General features: G+C 40.4%; 1 protein-coding gene across 1 annotated transcript in view; it reads right to left on the reverse strand.

Moving 5' to 3' along the window:
• STK39 (serine/threonine kinase 39) overlaps window positions 1-20,905 on the reverse strand; it is a 293,026-nt gene that overhangs the window by 107,056 nt on the left and 165,065 nt on the right. Inside the window, exons 11-14 of the mRNA XM_001102299.5 lie at window positions 12,896-13,018; window positions 12,770-12,799; window positions 3,388-3,450; window positions 1,575-1,645 (exon numbers count right to left, since the gene is read on the reverse strand). Of these exons, the coding sequence (XP_001102299.3) occupies window positions 1,575-1,645; window positions 3,388-3,450; window positions 12,770-12,799; window positions 12,896-13,018 (287 nt within the window). The remainder of the gene's footprint in view (window positions 1-1,574; window positions 1,646-3,387; window positions 3,451-12,769; window positions 12,800-12,895; window positions 13,019-20,905) is intronic.

A 20,905-nucleotide genomic window follows, 5' to 3' on the forward strand; every position in this document is an offset into this window, starting at 1 on the left:
AGCCCACAGGAGCCCAGAAAAGAAAAGTCAGTTTAATCTTCAGAAGGAGGAAGAACCATCCAACAATTAAGGCTTTTGTTAGTATTAAAGGGGCCACCATGAAGAAAATGTGAGTTTTAGTATGCACAGAAGCTAGGTAAACATCAGCAGGGACACTAAAAAAAAGATTCCTGCATATATAAAGTGGGCAACTGGACTGTTGGATTCTAAAGGTCACTTCCAACACTGCATGCTCAGGGTGCTAGACTAAAACCTCGGCAGTCTTGCTCACCATTGCACCTCAATGACAAACATGAGCCTGGCACAGAGCTCCTGGCACAGTGGGCTCCTCGTAAATATGGGCTGAATTAATGAATAACTGAACAAGTAAAATATAAATGAAAGAAGTACCTCGTTCGAAAGTCAGACAAAAAGGAAATGGACTATCTCATTCTTTAGTGACTGCTAAATTCATGAACTGTGAATAATAATCAAGGCTACTGTCAAATATAAGGACAACAGCCTTGTAATAATTTCCCTTCTTGACTGGGAAATTAACTCTGAATTGAATCACACCAAGGGTTACTGTGAGGTTCCCTTGATAAATATGTGAAAATGCAGACTATAAATGACCATCAGAAGTGGGGGTGATTATGGTGCCAACGGTCCACTTAGATGGACTATGATAACTCAGAGGGGTGGAGACTAACCTTGAGGATGAACCCACTTTTTGTAGCTACAACTCTGAAAATCCCTAGTGGCCAGAAATGAACCTTGATGATGAACCCGCTTTTTGTAGCTACAACTCTGAAAATGCCTAGTATATGCACGTGCTTTATTTGTTTAATGGTCAGAAGAACATACGTATAACTTCTTTTAAAACATCTTCAAAGATGTGACAGTATTCTGATGGAGCTGGTAAACTAAGCTGTTTATAATTCAGTTTAAACCGTTCTGTCTTGAGATATCAAATTCTTAGCAACGAATATCACAAAGAAGAACCTTTAAAAAATAAAAAAATTAAAAAAAATCCTTAAAACGGAAAACGCTTTCATTCACTCGACTGCAGACAAAGACCGTACTGTCAGGCACCATATTTGTATTCATTTCCTAGAAGACTGAGATTTCCTTCAAAATATATCTGTCATTTTTCCACAGTGGCTGATCAAACTTGCCACTGAAAAATGTTCTGAACAGGCAACCTGTAGTACAAGCATGGTTTATTTCTGTCAGAGACTGACTGCTGAAGTGTGAAAGAAACTCATTAAAAATCTCTTACTGTGATCTTACATCGTAAAAAAAAAAGAAAAAGAAAAAAAAAAACCTAAGAAAGAAAAGGCAAGGAAAAAAAACATAATGAAAGGTACACTGAGCCTGCAGACACACTCATAGAGTGCTTTTCTTTCTTACTCTTCTTTAGCAAGCAATTAGAAGAGCACAATTAGCCCTGGGAATACAGCATACACTCGTGGTTCGGGGAAATCAAATAAGCTAACGATTTTATTTTATGCTAATATTATGAAAAGTTAACGAAGGAGATTAAAAAAATTGTACTATGGGAAAAACAATGCAGAATAAACAACAGCATTATTTACCTTAATCTCAAAACGAGGTTCACAGCGCAAGAAGCAGCTTCTCTGTAGTCTTCATTAGCACTGGGTGGACTCTTTAAAAGGAAAACAGCCAACAGCATTATAAACTGCATCAGGAAAGGAATGAATAAAATCACAATATCGCTCGATTCATAGAGCCACTTCTTTCTGGAAATTTCAAAACTAGATCTTTACACACGCAGGCCTTGTTTGACATTGTAACACCTCCATGTAAAGGTTGTCATGGTGCCTAATTCCCATCACAATTGTGGATATGAATGTTTCCTACGGAAAGCCTCAGTCATAGGAATGGCATCACGAACAACTTGTATAAGCTGTGGTAAGTCCAGCTACCTAAAATGGCACCTCACAAGCCACGCCATGGACAGTTACCATTGAAACTTGGGGACCACGAAGGCTGGGCACCTTAAACCCTGCAATGCAGAGGAAGGAGGGGCCCAGAAGATTCAGCCACTGTTTATCTTTCCTGCCTTTCTCACCTAGAGCCCATTTTCTTGAATACTGATTATTAACCACGAATGTCTCCAATACACAGCCCCTCCCTGTTCTCAGGGAATCCCGGGACATGAGTAGACCTTACTGTTGGAGTAGAAAAAATAAGGCATTTCAGGTCAAGACTTGGCTCTGCCACTGACCTGAAATGCAACCATGAGCAAGCCATTCTCTGAATACTGCCCACCATAAAAGGCTGCAGGGAGAATAAAATGATATATATGAAAGTGAGTCATAAAATGCTCTACAGTACTAGTTATCCTAATCCCTGTTCCTGTTTCCTTTACTCTCTTTGCCCTCTGATCCATCATTATTCTTAACTTGCCTTTTATCATTCAACCAATCCCCACAGTTTATCTCAAAGTCTCTTACTGAGTTGCCTGATACAGTGCAAAGACCTAAACCGAATCCTGACTTGGCCTCTAACCAGTGGTGTGACTGTGGGGGAGCCACTTCACCTCTGTAAGTCTTCACTCCCTCAGCTATAAAATAAGGGTCCAGCATTAGCTATCTGACCTCAAACAGGCTTCCTGAAGCCAACAAAATCACTCTAATTATCTCCCCAACATATGGTTAATTTTATAAAACACAGACCAAGTAAAACAGAAATGAATTTAAATTGGATATGTAGAGTTTGAAAGAAAGAAAATTATGATCCTGACAGTGGTAATGCTTTATAGTACAACCACTTTGAGAACAAAAGGGCTTGCCTGTTAATTATACAGCAGAACCAGAATGCAGGCCTGGGCTCTGGTTCTATGCCCCTAGGTCTTTCCATGGATTGCTCAGCATCCCTCATCACCTCCCACCATGACTCACAGCACACGTCTTCTGTCCCATAACTTTAATAAATATGCATTATAAATGCATGTCACAGTTACTGGACTATTATTTTTACAAGGCAAGTTGTAGAGATGAATTGGCCCATAAAATTCAATGATAACAGAATTATGAAAACAGGTTACAGAAATCCAACCAGGAGCAAAAAAGAAAAGTATCAATTAACCACAATGTTCTGTGGCTGGAATATAACAGAATGGTGTCATTTTCTTTCCTTTCCTTCTTTTCCACAGTACCAGCAATTTGAGGAGCAGTCTGGTAATCAATTCTCACTCCTGAGCCTATCATTTAAAGGTTGGAGGTCCCACAAAGTACGGTCAATAGCAACCTATTTAAAAAGAGAGCTTATAAGCCCTTGATTTGGAGGCACTACCTTGAAATTGTCCATCTTTCTAAAACGCTGGTTTTTTAAAAGATCTGTCTACAAAGCATCTCAAACGGAATGACTGGCAGAGAAACATACCTGAGAGTCATGCACAGACAGGGACTGTATTTGTTCAGGGATGGTGCTGGCGTTCACTGCAATCTGTTATGAGAGCCATCGTTACAGCATTCAAGAAAGCCAAAAGGAGACACAGTGAGTGTGGTTACATTAAGTCCCAATTATCAGACCCAATAATTTCCAAACAATCAAAAAGCAATGTTTACCAAAGTATGGCTCTTTGACTACCTGTGTTGGAATCACCTAGGACAAGTGTTAAAGACCCCTAGGACGCTCCCGGCCTATGACTCAGAATTCCACAGAGATGGAAGAGAATCTCTGTCTTTACCAAGTTCCCCAAACAACCCTCATTATACTGTTAAAGAACCACTAAGCTAAAGTGAAAAGGCATCAATTATTTGATATTTTAAACTTGATAACCAAAAGATGTCGTAGGATAATTTTTTCTCATTGGACAATTTCATCTAAGCTTAACAGACCCTCAATGAAAGAATGCTAGGGTTAATAAAACCTACCCCTTTAATTGTAACTAGGAGCAATTATTCACTGTATTTCAAAAATATATAAGGATAGTTGCATTTTTAAAAGACATTTACCCAAGAGAAATGCTAAAGTGATTGACAGGTTATACTCTTCTCTCAAAGTTAGAAACCCAACTCTAAGGTTACACCCAAATTATTTTTGCCTGGAGCTCTACTTTTGTGAACTCTGCCCTAGAGCAAAACTTGAAAGACAAAAAAAAAAAAAAGAAAAAGAAAAAACTCAAAGAGAAACAGCAATGAAAATGAACAAAAAGGATCTCCTATTTCTAACCTTACTATCAATTCTAAATCAGAAATCATCAAAAATTATTTGTGGGAAGAGCCTTCTAAAGTTTAAGAGCATAAAATTCTTACTCTCCATGCTTCTTCCAAAATAACTATGGTGGTAGTGAAGTAATAGGGAGAAGTATACTGATGTCTGCAATTTACTTTGAAACGCATCAAAAAGTTAAGATGGACTGAAGGATGAATAGATGGATATATATGTGACAGAGCAAATACAGTAATGATGATACCTAGATTATAGGTATATGGGGTTCACTATACAATGTTTTAATATTGCTATATTTATTTTTACAATAAGATGTTAGGGGAAAATGACTATGTTAGAAGAACAAACTACCTGTATTCATTAACCAGCCAGAGGATCTGGGCCTACTTCAAATGGTTTCTTGTAAAGAACCTTTCAGGGTGATTCCACAATCTTAACTTAAATTTGTGGTACAACCAAAGGCCACATCAGTACTTATAAACAGCACTGTGACTTCCTTTAGTCAAAGAACTACTGTAACCTGAAAAACCTTAGTGGCATTTACTAAGAGGTAAAAACTTCTCCTTCCCCTGGGGAGACCCATCTTCTGCCCTGCACAATCATCAGGATGGAGGGCTAATCAACTAAGTGGGGGGCTGGAACCCCACACACACCCTGCAACCTCACTGTGTAGGTGTAACCCTGAATACAATGAGGGGACCAGCCTCCACTCTGATGTACAAGCAATATGGTAATTCCTCAGAAAATGTGCAGGATGCACAGGAAAGCTGGACAGGGAAATAATATAGTTTGGATATTTGTTCCCACCCAAATCTCATGTTCGTGGTGGCTCATGCTTCTAACCTCAGCACTTTGAGAGGCTGAGATGGGTGGATCACTTGAGGCCAAGAGTTCGAGGCTAGCCTGGGCAACATGGTGAAACCCCTTCTCTACTAAATATACAAAAATTAGCCAGGTGTGGTGCTTTGCGCCTATAGTCCCAGCTACTTGAGAGGCTGAGGCACGAGAATCACTGGAACCCAGGAGGAGGAGATTGCAGTGAGCTGTGATCGTGCCACTGCACTCTAGCCTGAGTGACAAAGTGAGACTCTGTCTCAAAAACAAAGAAAAAAAAAATGTCATCTCCAATGTTGGAGGTGGGGCCTGATGGCAGGTGTTTGGATCATGGGGGTGGACCCCTCATGAATAGCTTGGGCCATTCCCTTGGTGATAAGTGAGTTCTCACTCTGAGTTCACATGAGATTTGGCCATTTAAAAGTGTATGGCACCTCCTCCCCACTCTCTATGTTGCTCCTGCTTTCACCAAATTATGTGCCTGTTCTCACTTCGCCTTCCGCCATGAGCAAAAGCTCCCTGAGGCTTTCCCAGAAGCTGAGCAGATGCCAGCATCAATGCTTATACAGCCTGCAGAACCGTGAGTCAATTAAATCTTTTCTTTCTAAATAATCCACTCTCAGGTAGCAATGCAAGGATGGCCTAATACAGGAAGCCTCTGTACAAAACATCTTCCTTGACAACAAACTGTATTCCTCCAAATGTCACTACTACAGATCCATTCTATGGGATTAGGGCACGGTCTTTTGGGTATACTCTTCTAAGTGTAAAAACCTGTAAGAAAGTTAACACATTATGCAGCTGTCAATTTATCAGGGTTTTTCTTTTCCTTTTTAACAATTTGCTATAGGATGGACATTTGAGAGAATGAGTGTTTTGATGGGAAGGTGTATTAGTCCGCTTTCATACTGCTATGAATAAAAACCCGAGACTGGGTAATTTATAAAGAAAAAGGGGGTTAATGGACTCGCAGGTCCACATGGCTGGGAAGGCCTCACAATCACGGCGGAAGGCGCAGGAGGAGCAAAGGCACATCTTACATGGTAGTAGGCAAGAGAGTGTGTGCAGGAGAACTACCCTTTATAAAACCCTCAGATCTCATGAGACTTATACACCATCATGAGAACAACATGGGAAAACCCGCTGCCATGATTCAATTACCTCTCACCGGGTCCCTCCCATGACATGTAGGGATTATGAAAGTTACAATTCAAGATGAGATCTGGGTGGGGACACAGTCAAACCCTATCAGAGGAGGAGGCAAAAACAATGAATTAATGTTGAACACCACCATGGCAATAGACTTTGATGGGGATTTAGAACATGATAAGACAGGAAAAGATCTCACGATGGAGACAAGAAAGAGACAACATCTGCTTTCCAAATTTTCATAGAGCTCTGCCTAACAAACTCCTTTTCTGCTTTTGCAAATATTATAGCTAAATGCAATGTGCTATCCTGGATAGGATCCTGGCAAAAACGAGGGGCATTAGTAGGCAAACTAGTGACATTGGAATAAATTCTGGGGCTTAGTTAACAGTCACACAGCAGCGCTGGTTTCTGAGTTGTAACAAATTTGTCAGGATTACATAAGAAATCAACAGTGGGGGAGACTGTGTTAAGAGTATATGGGAACTCTGCACTGTCTCGGCAATGTTTCTATAAACCGAAAATTATTCCAAAATCGGAAGTTCACTTTCAGATATACTGCAGATTTCTGGATTTCTGGTAACATATCTACCTTTCCTCACAACTACTCAGAAGGGCAGTCACCTGCAATAACCACATCTTTTAGAAAGTGGTATCATGAAAATATCAGGTTAAAGCAGTCTGTGATGACTAAGGATAACCATAATAAAAGTGGAGGGAGAAATCAAATCTCTCTCTCCATCTCCATATGGGTATAGAACAAACATGTTTGACAGCGTACGGGCATTTGGAAAACATGTTTTCATAGAAATAATACACACACACACACACACACACACACACACACACACATATATATATATATATATTTTTTTTTTTCCTGAGACAGAGTTTCATTTAGTCACCTAGGCTGGAATGCAGTGGCGTGTATCAGCTCACTGCAACCTCCGCCTCCTGGGTTCAAGGGATTCCCCTGCCTCAGCCTGCTGAGTAGCTAGGATTACAGGTACATGCCACCGCGCCCGGCTAATTTTTTGTATTTTTAGTAGAGACAGCGTTTCACCATGTTGGCCAGGCTGGTCTCAATCTCCTGGCCTCGGGTGATCCACCCGCGTCAGACTCCAAGTGCTGGGATTACAGGCATGAGCCACCATGCCTGGCCCATAAAAATAATTTTTAAAAGCTAACAGCAGTCTTAAATAAAATGTGACAATAGCAATAAGTAATATAAGGGAAAAATTAGTTTTCACATTGCAACTAATTTCTAATAAAATTAACTCAATTTAAATACCAAATGTATTTTCTCCTCAGAGCAAACTCCCAGAGTTAGGAAACAGAAACATTTCCATAATTAGCCAAGTCTAGAGTCTTGATAACAAAACTTTTCAATGTACCTTTTGTGAACCCTACTGGGCTTCAGCCAGAAACCTTTCCCACCTGCTTCATTACCCTTGATTAAATAAAGACAACTTTTCCAAGGGATTTCTGAAACATTTTCTTTTTTCTTATTTTTATTTTGGAAATTTCTGACAGACATTTAAAACAAATCTTCAGGAATTCTGAGCACACCAGTTTCCTGGATTCCAGTCTGGACTTCCGGATTCCGAGGGATTTGTGCAGTTTTCCTAGCCAGTCCTTGATCCTAGCTGTGAATCAGAATCCTGTGAGCAGCTTTTTAAAAACCAAGAGCTGCCTGGACATCATTCCAAATTACCAAATCAGAATCTGTGGGTTGAGTCTAGACACTGCATTTTTAAAGGTTTCCAGTCAGGGTTGTGAATTGTTTATTTTCATGTCACCTAACTGAGATGCTACTATAAAAAAGAATGCAACTTTAATGGAAGCCTTAGCAAATGCCCTCCTCAGTTAAATGAACCCAAATGAAACTACAAATTTAAAAATAAAGTCAATTTCACTTTTTATGTGGAAAATAAGGATATAATGCAAAATTGACAAAAAGTCATAAAACATGTACTTATTATTTTTGACAAAAACATAATGGGATAACAGTTGAAAAGTTTTATGTAACTAAGAAACACTACCTAAGGAAACTGTCCTTGCAAATACCACCCCTTCCCCTGACCCCCAAAGAGATGAAAAGTGTCCAGCTAGTGGGCTCCCTTTGCTTTTATGAAATTCCCACATTGCCTAACACAGTTCCACGTGGAAATCAGGCACAGATTAAACATCTGTTTAATTAATTGTTATTAATATTAGCATTATTATTAACCTTTAGTCTTCACTGGCTTCCATCAACCAAGTAGAATATGATGATAAATAAATGAAATGAGGATGAGCTATCTACTTACTATAAATTATTAAGTACTAGTGGGTGACTAATACTTTGATATTTCTTTTTTTATTATTATTATACTTTAAGTTCTAGGGTACATGTGCATAACACGCAGGTTTGTTACATAGGTATATATGTGCTATGTTGGTTTGCTGCACCCATTAACTCGTCATTTACATTAGGTATATCTCCTAATGCTATCCCTCCCCCCGCCCCCCACCCCACGACAGGCCCCGGTGTGTGACGTTCCCCGCCCTGTGTCCAAGTGATCTCATTGTTAATTCCCACCTATGAGTGAGAACATGTGGTGTTTGGTTTTCTGTCCTTGCGATAGTTTGCTCAGAACGATGGTTTCCAGCCTCATCCATGTCCCTACAAAGGACACGAACTCATCCTTTTTAAATACTCTGATATTTCTAAAGTATCAGTATAAAGTGTTAGGAACACAGGGCCAATTTTTCAATGTGGATGGCTATGAATCTCAAGCCAGATCTGAATCCCAAGATAAGTACTGCAACTCTAAAATCTTACAGATTATACTGGAAATTCTCTAGGACTTAGGAGGATCTCCAAATATGGCCCAGGATAAGGTGGATCTTCTCAATGTCCCTCTGACTGACAAACATCCCACTCTGGCCTTCTCAGTCTTCTCCGATTAATACTGTAATACTTGGACATTCTACCTCACACTTACTGGGAGGACAAACAGCCCCTCACTCATTAAGCATTCCTAAAATATCCCTAGTTCATTGTAGCACCTTACTCTGTCTAAACATGGTACTAACAAAGCTACTTTTCTGAACTTCACCTCAATCATATGTCTTCCGATCCCTCGGGTCACTTCTGACCTACTCATAAATACTATATGCCTACTCATGCACCTGTTTAATATTTGACTTGCAGTGCATACCCAATTCATGTCATCAGTGAACATGTATAGTATCCACTAGATGCAAAAGAAACACAAACTTTCATGTTTTTCATTTTTTTCATAAAATACTATCTCAATCTTCTGGTGGCGTATAGCCGAAAAACAACTGAATTGCAATGTAATGACAAACACGAAAAAGCTTATTAAAATGTAAATACTCTGGCATTTAAATGTGTTATTTGGCACAGATAAGCATTTTCGCTCTCAAATATGTTGACAGGTATAAGGGGCTCTGTCAGAAGCCGTATATATCGATTGGTACAGCTATTGATAGCAACTACACAAATCCAAAATCAGTAGACACAGAAACAAAGCAATCACAATCTAAGTACCTATGACTTACTTATCTATGTGCCCCCTGAAATACATACACAAAAAAGTTAAGGGAATGATGTTTGTAATAGCAGCCTAAGTGCTCACCAAGAAGGAAATGGTTAAATAAACAATTTTCATTCATCTAATACAATACTATGTGCCAGTAAATAAAAAAGAGGCAGATCCATAGTTCCTAAGGTGGAAAGATTGCCAAAACAATCAAGCAAGTTGCAAAAATATTTTCTAGTTTTTATAATTCCATTCGTGTTTTTAAAATGACATGCTAGATTTTTTTAATGAACATATTAGTACGGAAAGAAACAGAAAAGGTCTGGAAGAAAACTGTTCAAACGGATGACTTCTGTGGAATGAAGTGACAGTCACAGGAGTGAAAAGGGGAGCAGTATAAAAGTCGTCTTTCAGTTTTTATTCTATGTAATTCTCCTATGATTTTCAAATAATTATTCTTTGTCTCTTCTCAGTAAGGCCTATCCCAACCAAGTCATCTAAAATTATAACCTCCCACCACACTCCCTGAAGCCCCCATCCCATTGTTTCTTTCTATCACTCCTATTCCATTGTAATAAACCACATAATTTACTTCCTTATTAAGGCTATTATATAGTTTACCTACTCCCATAAGAATGTGAGCTCCACAAGGACAGGGATTTTGCTCTGTATTTCTCACTGATGTATCCCTTAAACCTACTCAGACAGGGCACATAGTAGGGACATAATACATATTTGCTGAATATTTACATATTTAACACTTTTTAATTTCCTGTATAATAGATAAATACTTCATGCTTTGCTTACAGAAAGCAGTTAGGGGTAGTTGGCAAAGGGACACTTTAATTAAAAGCTGAAAGGACACAGGAAGCATCACTGTAGTATCTCTTAATACAGCTCAAGATAATCAAATGTCAAGGCTGTGAAAGGAACAGGTATCAAAAATCTAGCCTGAGAAGCTGTACAGTAACAGGTGGGGCTTGTTATTCCTAAAATTCGGTGGAAGTGTTTACATGCAAACACATGTATCCTTTCAATGAAATTAGAGGTCTATTCATATGCTTCTTTAATTATAAATCAATACATTAACAGACATATGGCGCTGAGAAATCAAATGAGTCTAGATGCAGTAAACCACCTATGACTTTCATATCCCACTTAAGAAGGTCAGAACTGATGCCTGAAGATCAACTCACAGCATGCTACATAGTCTTTCCCTTCTTGTCTGTGCAGAAAATATTCTTGCCAAAAAGATACTGCTATTCTCCAAATAACAAATCAGCTTTCAGAGCAATTTCAACAAGCACACAGTGAGAGATTATCTTAAATCCTTATGACCTGTACCCACCAGCCTTACTAGCAAGGCAGGATCCAATGGATATCGTCCAATGAAGATTTCTTGCAGTGAATAACAAATGCTTTGTGAGTCGATGATGCTACTTTAACCATGTTATTTTGTTCTATTTCTCAGCAGAACTGACACTTTTAGTAAGAGATACTCTTAGAAACAGCAGAAAAGCCTAGACTCTGTACCTTAGATAAAATGAGAGAAAGGAAGGAGAAACACAGTTCATGATATGTGGTTAAGATCATTCTGAAAATAGCACAACATCGGTGTAGCCAATGTGTTCCATGTGGGGCTCATCACCACTGCTCCTAACAAAGGGCGATGAGGTCTCTGATCAAAGCTTATATATATATACACACTTTTTCTGAAATGGAGTCTGGCTCTGTCACCCAGGTTGGAGTGCAGTGGCACAATTTCAGCTCACTGCAACCTCCACCTCCCAGGTTCGAGCGATTCTCATAATCCCAAATAGCTGAGATTACAGGCGCCTGCCACCACGCCCAGCTAATTTTTGTATTTTTAGTAGAGACAGGATTTCGCCATGTTAGCCAGGCTGGTCTCGAATTTCTGACCTCACGTGATCCGCCCGACTCGGCCTCCCAAAGTGCTGGGATTACAGGAGTGAGCCACTGCACCTGGCCAAAGTTTATATTTTATGTATGAAATGGAGAGGTGAATTAAATGATAAACAGAGGAGAAAACAAAATCTGAAGGAGAGCTACCATGGGGAGGCAGGCAAGCTGGAAAATGCCTAGGAAAGGCCTATCCATATGGCATGAAAGATGGAGACAGAAGGGTGAGAGGAAAGAAAAGGAGAAGAAAGGGTGGCCTGTGGCTCTGCTGCCCTCTTCCTTACAAGACCCAGCTGGCTACGGCCACTTCAAACTCAATGATGAGAGGTACTACATTTAATCAAAAGGAAATGTCTGCTAATTAAAAAAAATTGGGATGGATATCATTTATAGCCCACAGTTTTTTTGTTTTCTTAATGAGAATTTATTAAGGTATGCATTAATTACTAGGTCTGTAAAATATTTGGAGCTATTTAAATATGCTTAAATTTCCTCTAGGAGAATTAGCAAGTTTTGTGAACTACAGTTATCATTAGTCATTAGGCATTAGGATAATTAACCAGATGGAGGAAGTAAATCAAATATGATCTCTTAATCAAAAGATGACCAGGCCTCAAAGGGAAGCTGTTAAAATTTTTTGAATGCTCCTTAACCTACTAAGGTATCATTCAGAAGATTTAAAAACCAAGACCAACAGATTCAACCAAGAGTTTCTAACCATTTTAATATCTACTTCATTGCAAACAAAAACCGTGAAAGACATTTTGCCTGTATGCTTACTATGTTTTCTAAAGGCAGTAATCCTAAGAGTTAAAATTAATTGATTACCTAGTCTGTGTCAAGGATTCCAGGGAGGGTTTTGTGTACGTGATTGCCAATCCTCATGGCAACTTTATTATAAGTACTAGGATCATCCTCATCTGACAGATGAGGAAACAGGCTCAGAAAGCAAAGTAATTTGCCCGGATTTATTCAGCCCAAAGTAAGTCAGACAGAATCAAGAGCTGCAAAGTCCATGTGCCTTTCCTCTTTCTTTCTACTCTGTGAGATTTTGAAGCATCTCCCCTATATGGATCAGACTCTGATACCCCAAGAAAGAAATTAAATGGCAAAATAATAGATAAATAGCCACAGCTCACCTCTGGATTTTCTTCTTTTACTCTTCGTGACTGTAAAACAATTACGTATCCATTAATATATATAACACACACGATCACAAAAATAAAGTTTACACAGATGAGCTCAACATCAACAATGTCATTTACCTTTTCCTGAGAAAAAGCTGCTTTCCCTTCTTCGCTCTTCTCATCCATCTCATCATCACTCCACTCCCAGTCCCCATCTTCGGTTTTATGAAGGTGACCACTTGACCCAGGAACTCTTCTTACCTGAACCAAAACAAGCCCACACAATTCTTCACTAGTCGAATGTGAACCATTTCACTGGTGCTGCAACTTGGGTGATACAGCATACACACCAACCTGAAAATAACCTGAGTGGCTGTGAATCCAGGGATAGCTAGACGTCAAGATCCAAAAAGACTACACAGCCTCCGACTCCCAAACTCATCCTCTTTCCAAAAATGCTGTGTTTTTTGAAATGCATTACTACATACATGAAAAACAAAATATTTTGGAAGAACATTGCACACATAAGCAATTAAGGATCAAGCTCATTTTTCAAGTTTATTTCAGTTAACACTGTATTAGTTGCCATATATAAAATGCCATGTGGTAGGCTTCAAATTGCCTAAGGAAGTGCATGCAAGCAACGTCCTGCTGACTGAGCAAAGGCAGAGAAATCAGGAAGCCTAATGAAGCATACTAGACTATGGGTATCGGCGATCTAAAAACCTAAGACAACAAAGCAAACACCCTTCTATTGCCACCTCACTCTCTTGCAGAACCTGACATTATGCTTATTTCCCCAGGATTCTGCTCAACCTATTTGAACGAAACAAAACAGCACCAGACCATTCTTAACACACTTTGTAGCACTTATGAGACTTGTGAGATTGCTAGGAACACAGCTTGATAATCAGCAGCCATGCTAGTGTCTAGATTATAATCAGTCTTCCCCATTATTTCAAATTGTTTTGAGCTAGGGTAGAGATGTAATCCATAGGGCAAGCTTTCCAAATGTCTTTGTGGTTGGAAAAGCAAAACTTTTAAAAGGACAGGATGACTGAGAATGAGCCTGTGAGACCAAAGTAATTTGCTTAAAAAAACGTACTGAGATGTAATTAAACAAAGCACTGTAGCAGATGAACATGATGTGAACGTTAACAGCCATGGTCCAAGGATTCAGAGAAACTTCAAGTGGAAAGGGAGCTTCCAGACAATCGAGAGCAACCTCTTCATTTTACAGATGAGGAGATGAAGGCCCAGAACGTGACCCCAGATCACGCAGTAATGAAGGCAAAGCAAGGTGAGAAACAAAGCCTCAGACTCCCACTCAAATGTGACTCTCCTTATGCCACTGAATGATAACCGCCAGCAAGAAGTTATCGAAAAATGTCCTTTGAAGACTGAAAGACTACGATGTGAAGAAAGCCTACTTTTTATAATAGACACTATTTAGTTATATCACAGGAGCTTCAGTGAAACCAAGGGAAACAGCACAGAACTTACATTTAAATATTTAAGTTTAGTATACATGTCAGACCAACGTGAAGTCATAAAAAATGCATGCTGGGGTTGGCTTTGATTTGAGGGCCTTACCATCTAGAACCTGTAAAAGTAATCCCGACCAGTTGGTCTAGAAGATTTGAGCTCCAACACAGAAAGTCAGAAAGAAAGTGGAAAGTACTTTTTTGAAATTGCAAATAGTTATGCTATTTTTTAAAAAAAAAAAAGCTTTTTTCCCACCCCCCTAAATTTTTTTTAACTAATTTATCTTTGAAATAGTACTTAGTAAAACCCCGTCTGGCCTTGGCATCAGATATTTCTTCCACTTGCATTTTGAGTTGTTCTAAAAGTCTTTTCTAATGATGGTGATTTTAATGGTGCTTATAGATGTTGGCAAAGTACTACAGAAAAAATGCCAAAATGCACTTCAGGATTTGCAGAACAGATTGCTCATTTTAATGCCTGTAGAAATCGCTAAAGGAAAATAATTTTCTGTTGACATATACAATAAAATGAATTATTTTCTTAGCAACGCTGATCATGGTGGTAGCAACATAGAGAAACATATGTTAATGACTACATTTAAAAGGAAGAATTTAAAGCCACGTCTATTACAAAACATACTGTCAACTAAGAAGTGAAAAGACAAGTAAAATTATCTATCAGACACAGAATTAAACTCTATCTCTACTAAAATTGTAGAACCCAAGGATAGTTGGTGAATTAGTATTCTTTAAGTACTCACCCAAGAGATTACACTAAGGAAATACTCTTTTCCAGAGAGAGTCCAGATTAACATCCTAAAATTTAGTTTACGTCCTTTCCCCCTCTGGCTCTATGTTTATAAGCTCTGTCAGTTTCATTTCCACAAGCAGAATCCAACTATAAACAATAAAATGGCCCATCCGCTTCCATTTTTATTTTAGTTTAGAGCCCTGGCTGTCCCTCTGTTTGTTTTATTTGCTGGAAGAGAGAAAGATAAAACAAAATGTCTAGGATGATAGCTCTAGACATTGAAATAAATGGCGGGATGTGCCTTTAAGCAATAAACATTGGTTAAACAAATAAATACACAAATGTTGACCAAATTAAGAGAAAGAACATTAAAAAACCAATGTAGGGAATAGTACTGGTAAAATTGTCACTAGAATAAGAATACTAACTTGCCTTTGAGAATGTCCCCTCAGCTTACTCCTAGGAATAAACTTGCAGCATAATTTGAAACCCAGGTTTCATGGTGGATTTATGTGACATTGATGTCTACCAAAGAGACGAGAAATCAATTTTACAAAGTTACATCCTTGTAGGGAATTTGTAGGGATGATGAGAAACAAGTTTTATCTTTTAGAGCCAACTAAGTTTCACACAGTTTAGCAAATGGTCTTATTCGGGAACTGAATAATACCTTGCAAAGTTAAAACTTCAAAAAAAAGAAAAGTGTAGAAAAGCTTCCATCTTCCCCTCACCCACTACAATGACGAGAATGGAGATTATTTGCCCTTGGAATTCTAATTTCATTGGTTATTATACTGCTCTTGTTCCACTAAATGATTTGCTCATTTAGTAAAGCCAAGAGGTGGTAGAATGAATTTATTCTCTATTTTCTCTGACAGGGATTTTAAAAAATCCATTGCTTCTCAGAGAAACAAGCTCAATTTAAGTGATACCTACAGGAATTCATAATCTCACAAATTCTTCAGGTCACAGTTGGCAGTAGTGAGGTTAGAAAACGTTTCATATTTTCTTCTCTTTATCTAAATGTGATTTTTAATGACAACCCATTAAATAAATGCACTCAAGTTCTGATTCCCACAAGAAAAGAAGGCAGGCTCAGCCAGAGGAACAAAGCAGAAGCATGGTTCCTGGCCACTGCTGGTGGCCAACAGGCAAGATGTAGGTGGCCACTGGGCAGGGTTAGGACGAGCAGCCACAGAGAGGAGATGGCAGGAATGTAGACAACAGTCTCTAAAGCGGTCTGACCTGTCACTCCAGTGCTGCACCTCTAAACGAGAGCTGTCTGTAAATACAGTTGTACCATCCCCATGCAACTCAAAGGAGGCACCTGGCCCCTGACACAGGAATTGGGAGGAAGGATATGAAGAACCAGCAGGTAAAGTTTCTATAAGAGCATGCTAAATACGTCAGAAATGCAGGTGTGTGACTCTAACACTCTACTGAACAAAAGAGGAATGTGACCCAAAGAAATAATGACCAAAACTTAGTAGAATTTGTCTCAATCTGGCATGTCCATCTGTCAAAAAAAAAAAAAAAAAAAAAAGCACCCACTAGCCTCTCCCACTGCCACATTAACTTCTCCCTGGAAATGGGACTTGGGAATCTCCTTGGAGTGATTTTTACCCCTTCGGTGGGAATCCTGCACTCACAGCCTCTCCTCCACCTGCTGAACATACGGCACGCTGACTACAGTTGAAACTCAAGTGATCCAGGGAGCCCACCAACCTCAGGTCCACCTATCAAGAACCTACTGCACCAGCAGAAAGCAACACATAGTGACATTCCTGTTACCAGGCATACTACTGATGAAAAGTATAAAAAATGTTTCTAATTAATTGCTGTTTATCATGTACTTGAGGCACTGCCAAGAAAACAAAAAGCCTTCTAAATCATGAAACATTAACAAAATGTGACTCAGTAAGAATTTAGCAGTAACTATTTTACTGTCTCCATAGTTTATACACTGACACTGCTCCTCTCTGACCATCACCTCTCTCGGTACCTCCATCCTATACCTACTGCCTGGCCTCACTGTCTTCTCCTGCCCTTCCACCAGCCCCCTCCTGGCTCTACTCCTCAGCATGCAAGGCCTGGCACCCACAGCTGACTCCAGATGCTGCAACTGCTAGTACTCAATGTCCCCATGTCCCCTGGCCAGATGAACCTTCCTATCCAATCCACACTCGAGAAGCAAACCCTGGGGTCACCCCAACATGTACTCTCTAGTCCTGAACTACAGCCAAGAATAACACCAGTCAAGTGTGCGTGATGCCATTACAGATGACCACCAGGCACTCCCAGATGGGCCATCAGTGCTGCTACAACCCTGCCCCTCCAAGTGAAGCCCATAGATGGGGCAACAGCAGCACCGGGGAGGGAGCTTGTTAGAAATGCAGAATCTTGGGCCCCACCTAGACCCACAAAATCAGAATCTTCCTTTTTAGCAAGATCCCCCAGGGGTCATATTCTCATTCACGTTTGAGAAGCACTGCGCGTTTGAGAAGCACTTTCCCTCATTGCCAGCCTAGCCTCTTGCTCCTAGTTGGTATTTAGACCATGTTAGGTACTATGTTCTACAGATTTTACATGTATTAACTAATTTAATCTTCACAGTAGCTTGTGAGCTCAGAATCATTGTACTGCCCCATTTTTCAGAGGTAAAACTGTGATACAGGGAAAGTTAAACCACGGCCCAAGCTCATACAGCTGGGAGGTGACAACAATAGGAGATACAAGAGCAGGAGTCAGACCCCCAACTCTCCTTTCCTCTCTCTGCTACTGCAGCTTACAGTAGGGCCTCCAATCACTTAAAATAACTTCCTCTGCTACCCTGAGAGCATCAAGTCCATCCACTGGAGCACAGGTGACTTGTTATGTTTCAGTAAAGAGACTGGTGGCATTTTGGCCCTAGAGATTTGTGGAACTTTGAACTTGAGAGAGATGATTTAGGGTATTTGGTGGAAGAAATTTCTAAGCAGCAAAGCATTCAAGAGGTGACCTGGGTACTGTTAAAGGCATTCAGTTTTAAAAGGGAAATACAGCATAAAAGTTCAGAAAATTTGCAGCCTGACAATGTGATAGAAAAGAAAATCCTGGCTGGGAACAGTGGCTCACACCTGTAATCCCAGCACTTTGGGAGGCTGAGGCGGGCAGATCACAAGGTCAAGAGATGGAGACTATCCTGGCTAACACAGTGAAACCCCATCTCTACTAAAAATACAAAAAGTTAGCCAGGCGTGGTAGTGGCCTGTAGTCCCAGCTACTCGGAAGGCTGAGGGAGGAGAATGGCGTGAACCTGGGAGGCGGAGCTTGCAGTGAGCCAAGATGGCGCCACTGCACTCCGGCCTGGGTAAAAGAATGAGATTCTGTCCCCAGAAAAAAAATTAATCACCAAGACAATGGGGAAAACATCTCCAGGGCATGACAGAGAACTTTGTGGCAGCCCTTCCCCTCACAGGGCTGGAAGTTTAGGAGGAAAAAAATGGTTTCGTGGGCTGGGCCCAGGGTCCCTCTACTATATGCAGTCTAGGGACTTGGTGCCTGGCATCCCAGCTGCTCTAGCCATGACTAAAAGGAGCCAAGGTACACCTCAGGCCATAGCTTCAGAGGGTGCAAGTCCCAAGCCTTGGCAGCTTCCACATGATGCTGAGCCTATAGGTGCACAGAAGTCAAGAACTGGGAACCTCTGCCTAGATTTAGAAGGATATATGGAAACACCTGGATATCAAGGCAGCAATTTGCTGCAGGGGTAGAGCTCTCATGAAGAACCTCTGCTTGGCCAGTGCAGAAGGGAAATGTGGGGTCAGAGGCCCCACACAGAGTCCCTATTGGGGCACTGCCTAGTGGAGCTATGATAAGAGGGCTGATGTCCTCCAGACCTCAGAATGGTAGATCCACCTACAGCTTGCTCCGTGGGCCTGGAAAAGCCACAGACACTCAACGCCAGCCCATGAAAGCATCTGGGAGGGAGGCTGTACCCTACAAAGTCACAGGGACAGAGGTGCACAAGACCATGGGAAACCACCTCTTGCATCAGTGTGACCTGGATGTGAGACATGGAGTCACAGGAGATCATTTTGGAGCTTTAAGATTTGACTGCCTCACTGGATTTCAGATTTGCATGGGGCCTGTAGGCCCCTTTGTTTTGGCCAATTTCTCCCATTTAGAACAGCTGTATTTACCCAATTCCTGTACCCTCACTGTATCTAGGAAGTAAATAACTTGCTTTTGATTTTACAGGATCATAGATGGAAGGGACTTGCCTTGTCTCAGATGAGACATTTGACTGTGGACTTTTGAGTTAATGCTGAAATGAGTTCTGACTTTTGGGAAGGCATGGTTGATTCTGAAATGTGAGGACATGACATTTGGGAGGGGCCGGGGGCAGAACGATAAGGTTTGGCTGTGTACGCACCCAAATCTCATCTTGAATTGTAACTCCCACAGTTCCCACATGTCACGGGAGGAACCCGGTGGGAGGTAACTGAATTATGGGGACAAGCCTTTCCTGCACTGTTCTCATAATAGTGAATAGATCTCACAAGATCTGATGGTTTTAAAAAGAGGAGTTCCCCTGCACAAGCTCTCTCTTTGCCTGCTGACATCCATGTAAGATGTGACTTGCTCCTCCTTGCCTTCAGACATGATTGTGAGGCCTCCCTAGCCACATGGAACTTATATAAGCCCATTAAACCTCTCTTTCTTTTGTAAATTGCCTAGTCTCGGGTATGTCTTTATCAGCAGCACAAAAACATACTAATACATACTCACAGCCCCTATCTTCCTAATAAACTTCACACTCTCACCCTCTTTTCCTGTGGTGTGCAAAGACAGCGGATTCCTTCTCTTCACAAGACCAATGCCTCTGGGAGCACTCCTCATGTATCTACTCACTTATTCCTTCCTTCAAGACACTTACAGCCAGGCCCTGGCTCCTCTACAACCATCTGTAAATATGCTTAAGTCTCTCTTATACTTCTACTAAAAGAACCCCAGGGACCCCACTGATTTTCATTCTTCCTTAAGAATTACTCCATCACTCTTCTCTTTCACTGTCAACGTTTTGCTAAAGATAGTCTCCAATAATGGCCCTCACTTCCTATCTTATCCTCACACTTTAATAGTGTGCAAAATGATATCTGTCCCCACTAGGCCACCAAAACTACTCTCTCTCCCTTTGAGATTTAATGACTTCCTAATAGTGTAATTCAATGCTCTTCCCTGTGGCCATAACACTATCTTGTAGACATTGCTGAACTCCATTCTTCTCCTTTAAGCTCTTTCCAAATCTGTGTTCATAATGTTTCTCCTCCTACCTCTCTTGTCCTTCTGTGTCTCCAACTGTTCTTTGTTCTGTCTCCATGATAAATGTGACTACTCCCAGCCCAGTACACGTTCTCAGCTCACTAGACGCTGTTGCCCTTAGTGAACACACCTTCTCCATGGGCTCCCTGCCCTAAGTTGATATCCTTGGAAACTGCATTTCTTAGTCTTGTTTTCCAAGTGTTCTGTTGGATATAAACACCTTATCAACTTTTCAAAGTTGAGTTTGCCACCCCTGACCCATTTGTTAATCCTCCATCTCCAGCCTCATTCTGACAATTCACCAGTGTTGTCTTAGTTAATGCCTTTGAATCTCAGCCTAATCCCCATTGCCATCATGTTCACCAGGGGCATGGTCATATAAAGCTCCTAATATGATGCCTGCCACATAATGAACACTCAAGACATGACAGGTGCTATTATCATGAATATCCTCAATGCTTCTCCCAACCCAAATCTATTCATCTATTTATAATCCAGCCCAAAATTGTTTGTTTATATATTTTCTACCACATCCCTTTAGATACCCTACAATCCAGTTATGTACAAGTCACATATTTTTGGGACTCTACCATTTCCCGTATGTATTAG

The sequence above is a fragment of the Macaca mulatta genome, chromosome 12 (genome assembly GCF_049350105.2).
Source record: "Macaca mulatta isolate MMU2019108-1 chromosome 12, T2T-MMU8v2.0, whole genome shotgun sequence".
In the NCBI taxonomy this organism is placed as follows: domain Eukaryota; kingdom Metazoa; phylum Chordata; class Mammalia; order Primates; family Cercopithecidae; genus Macaca; species Macaca mulatta.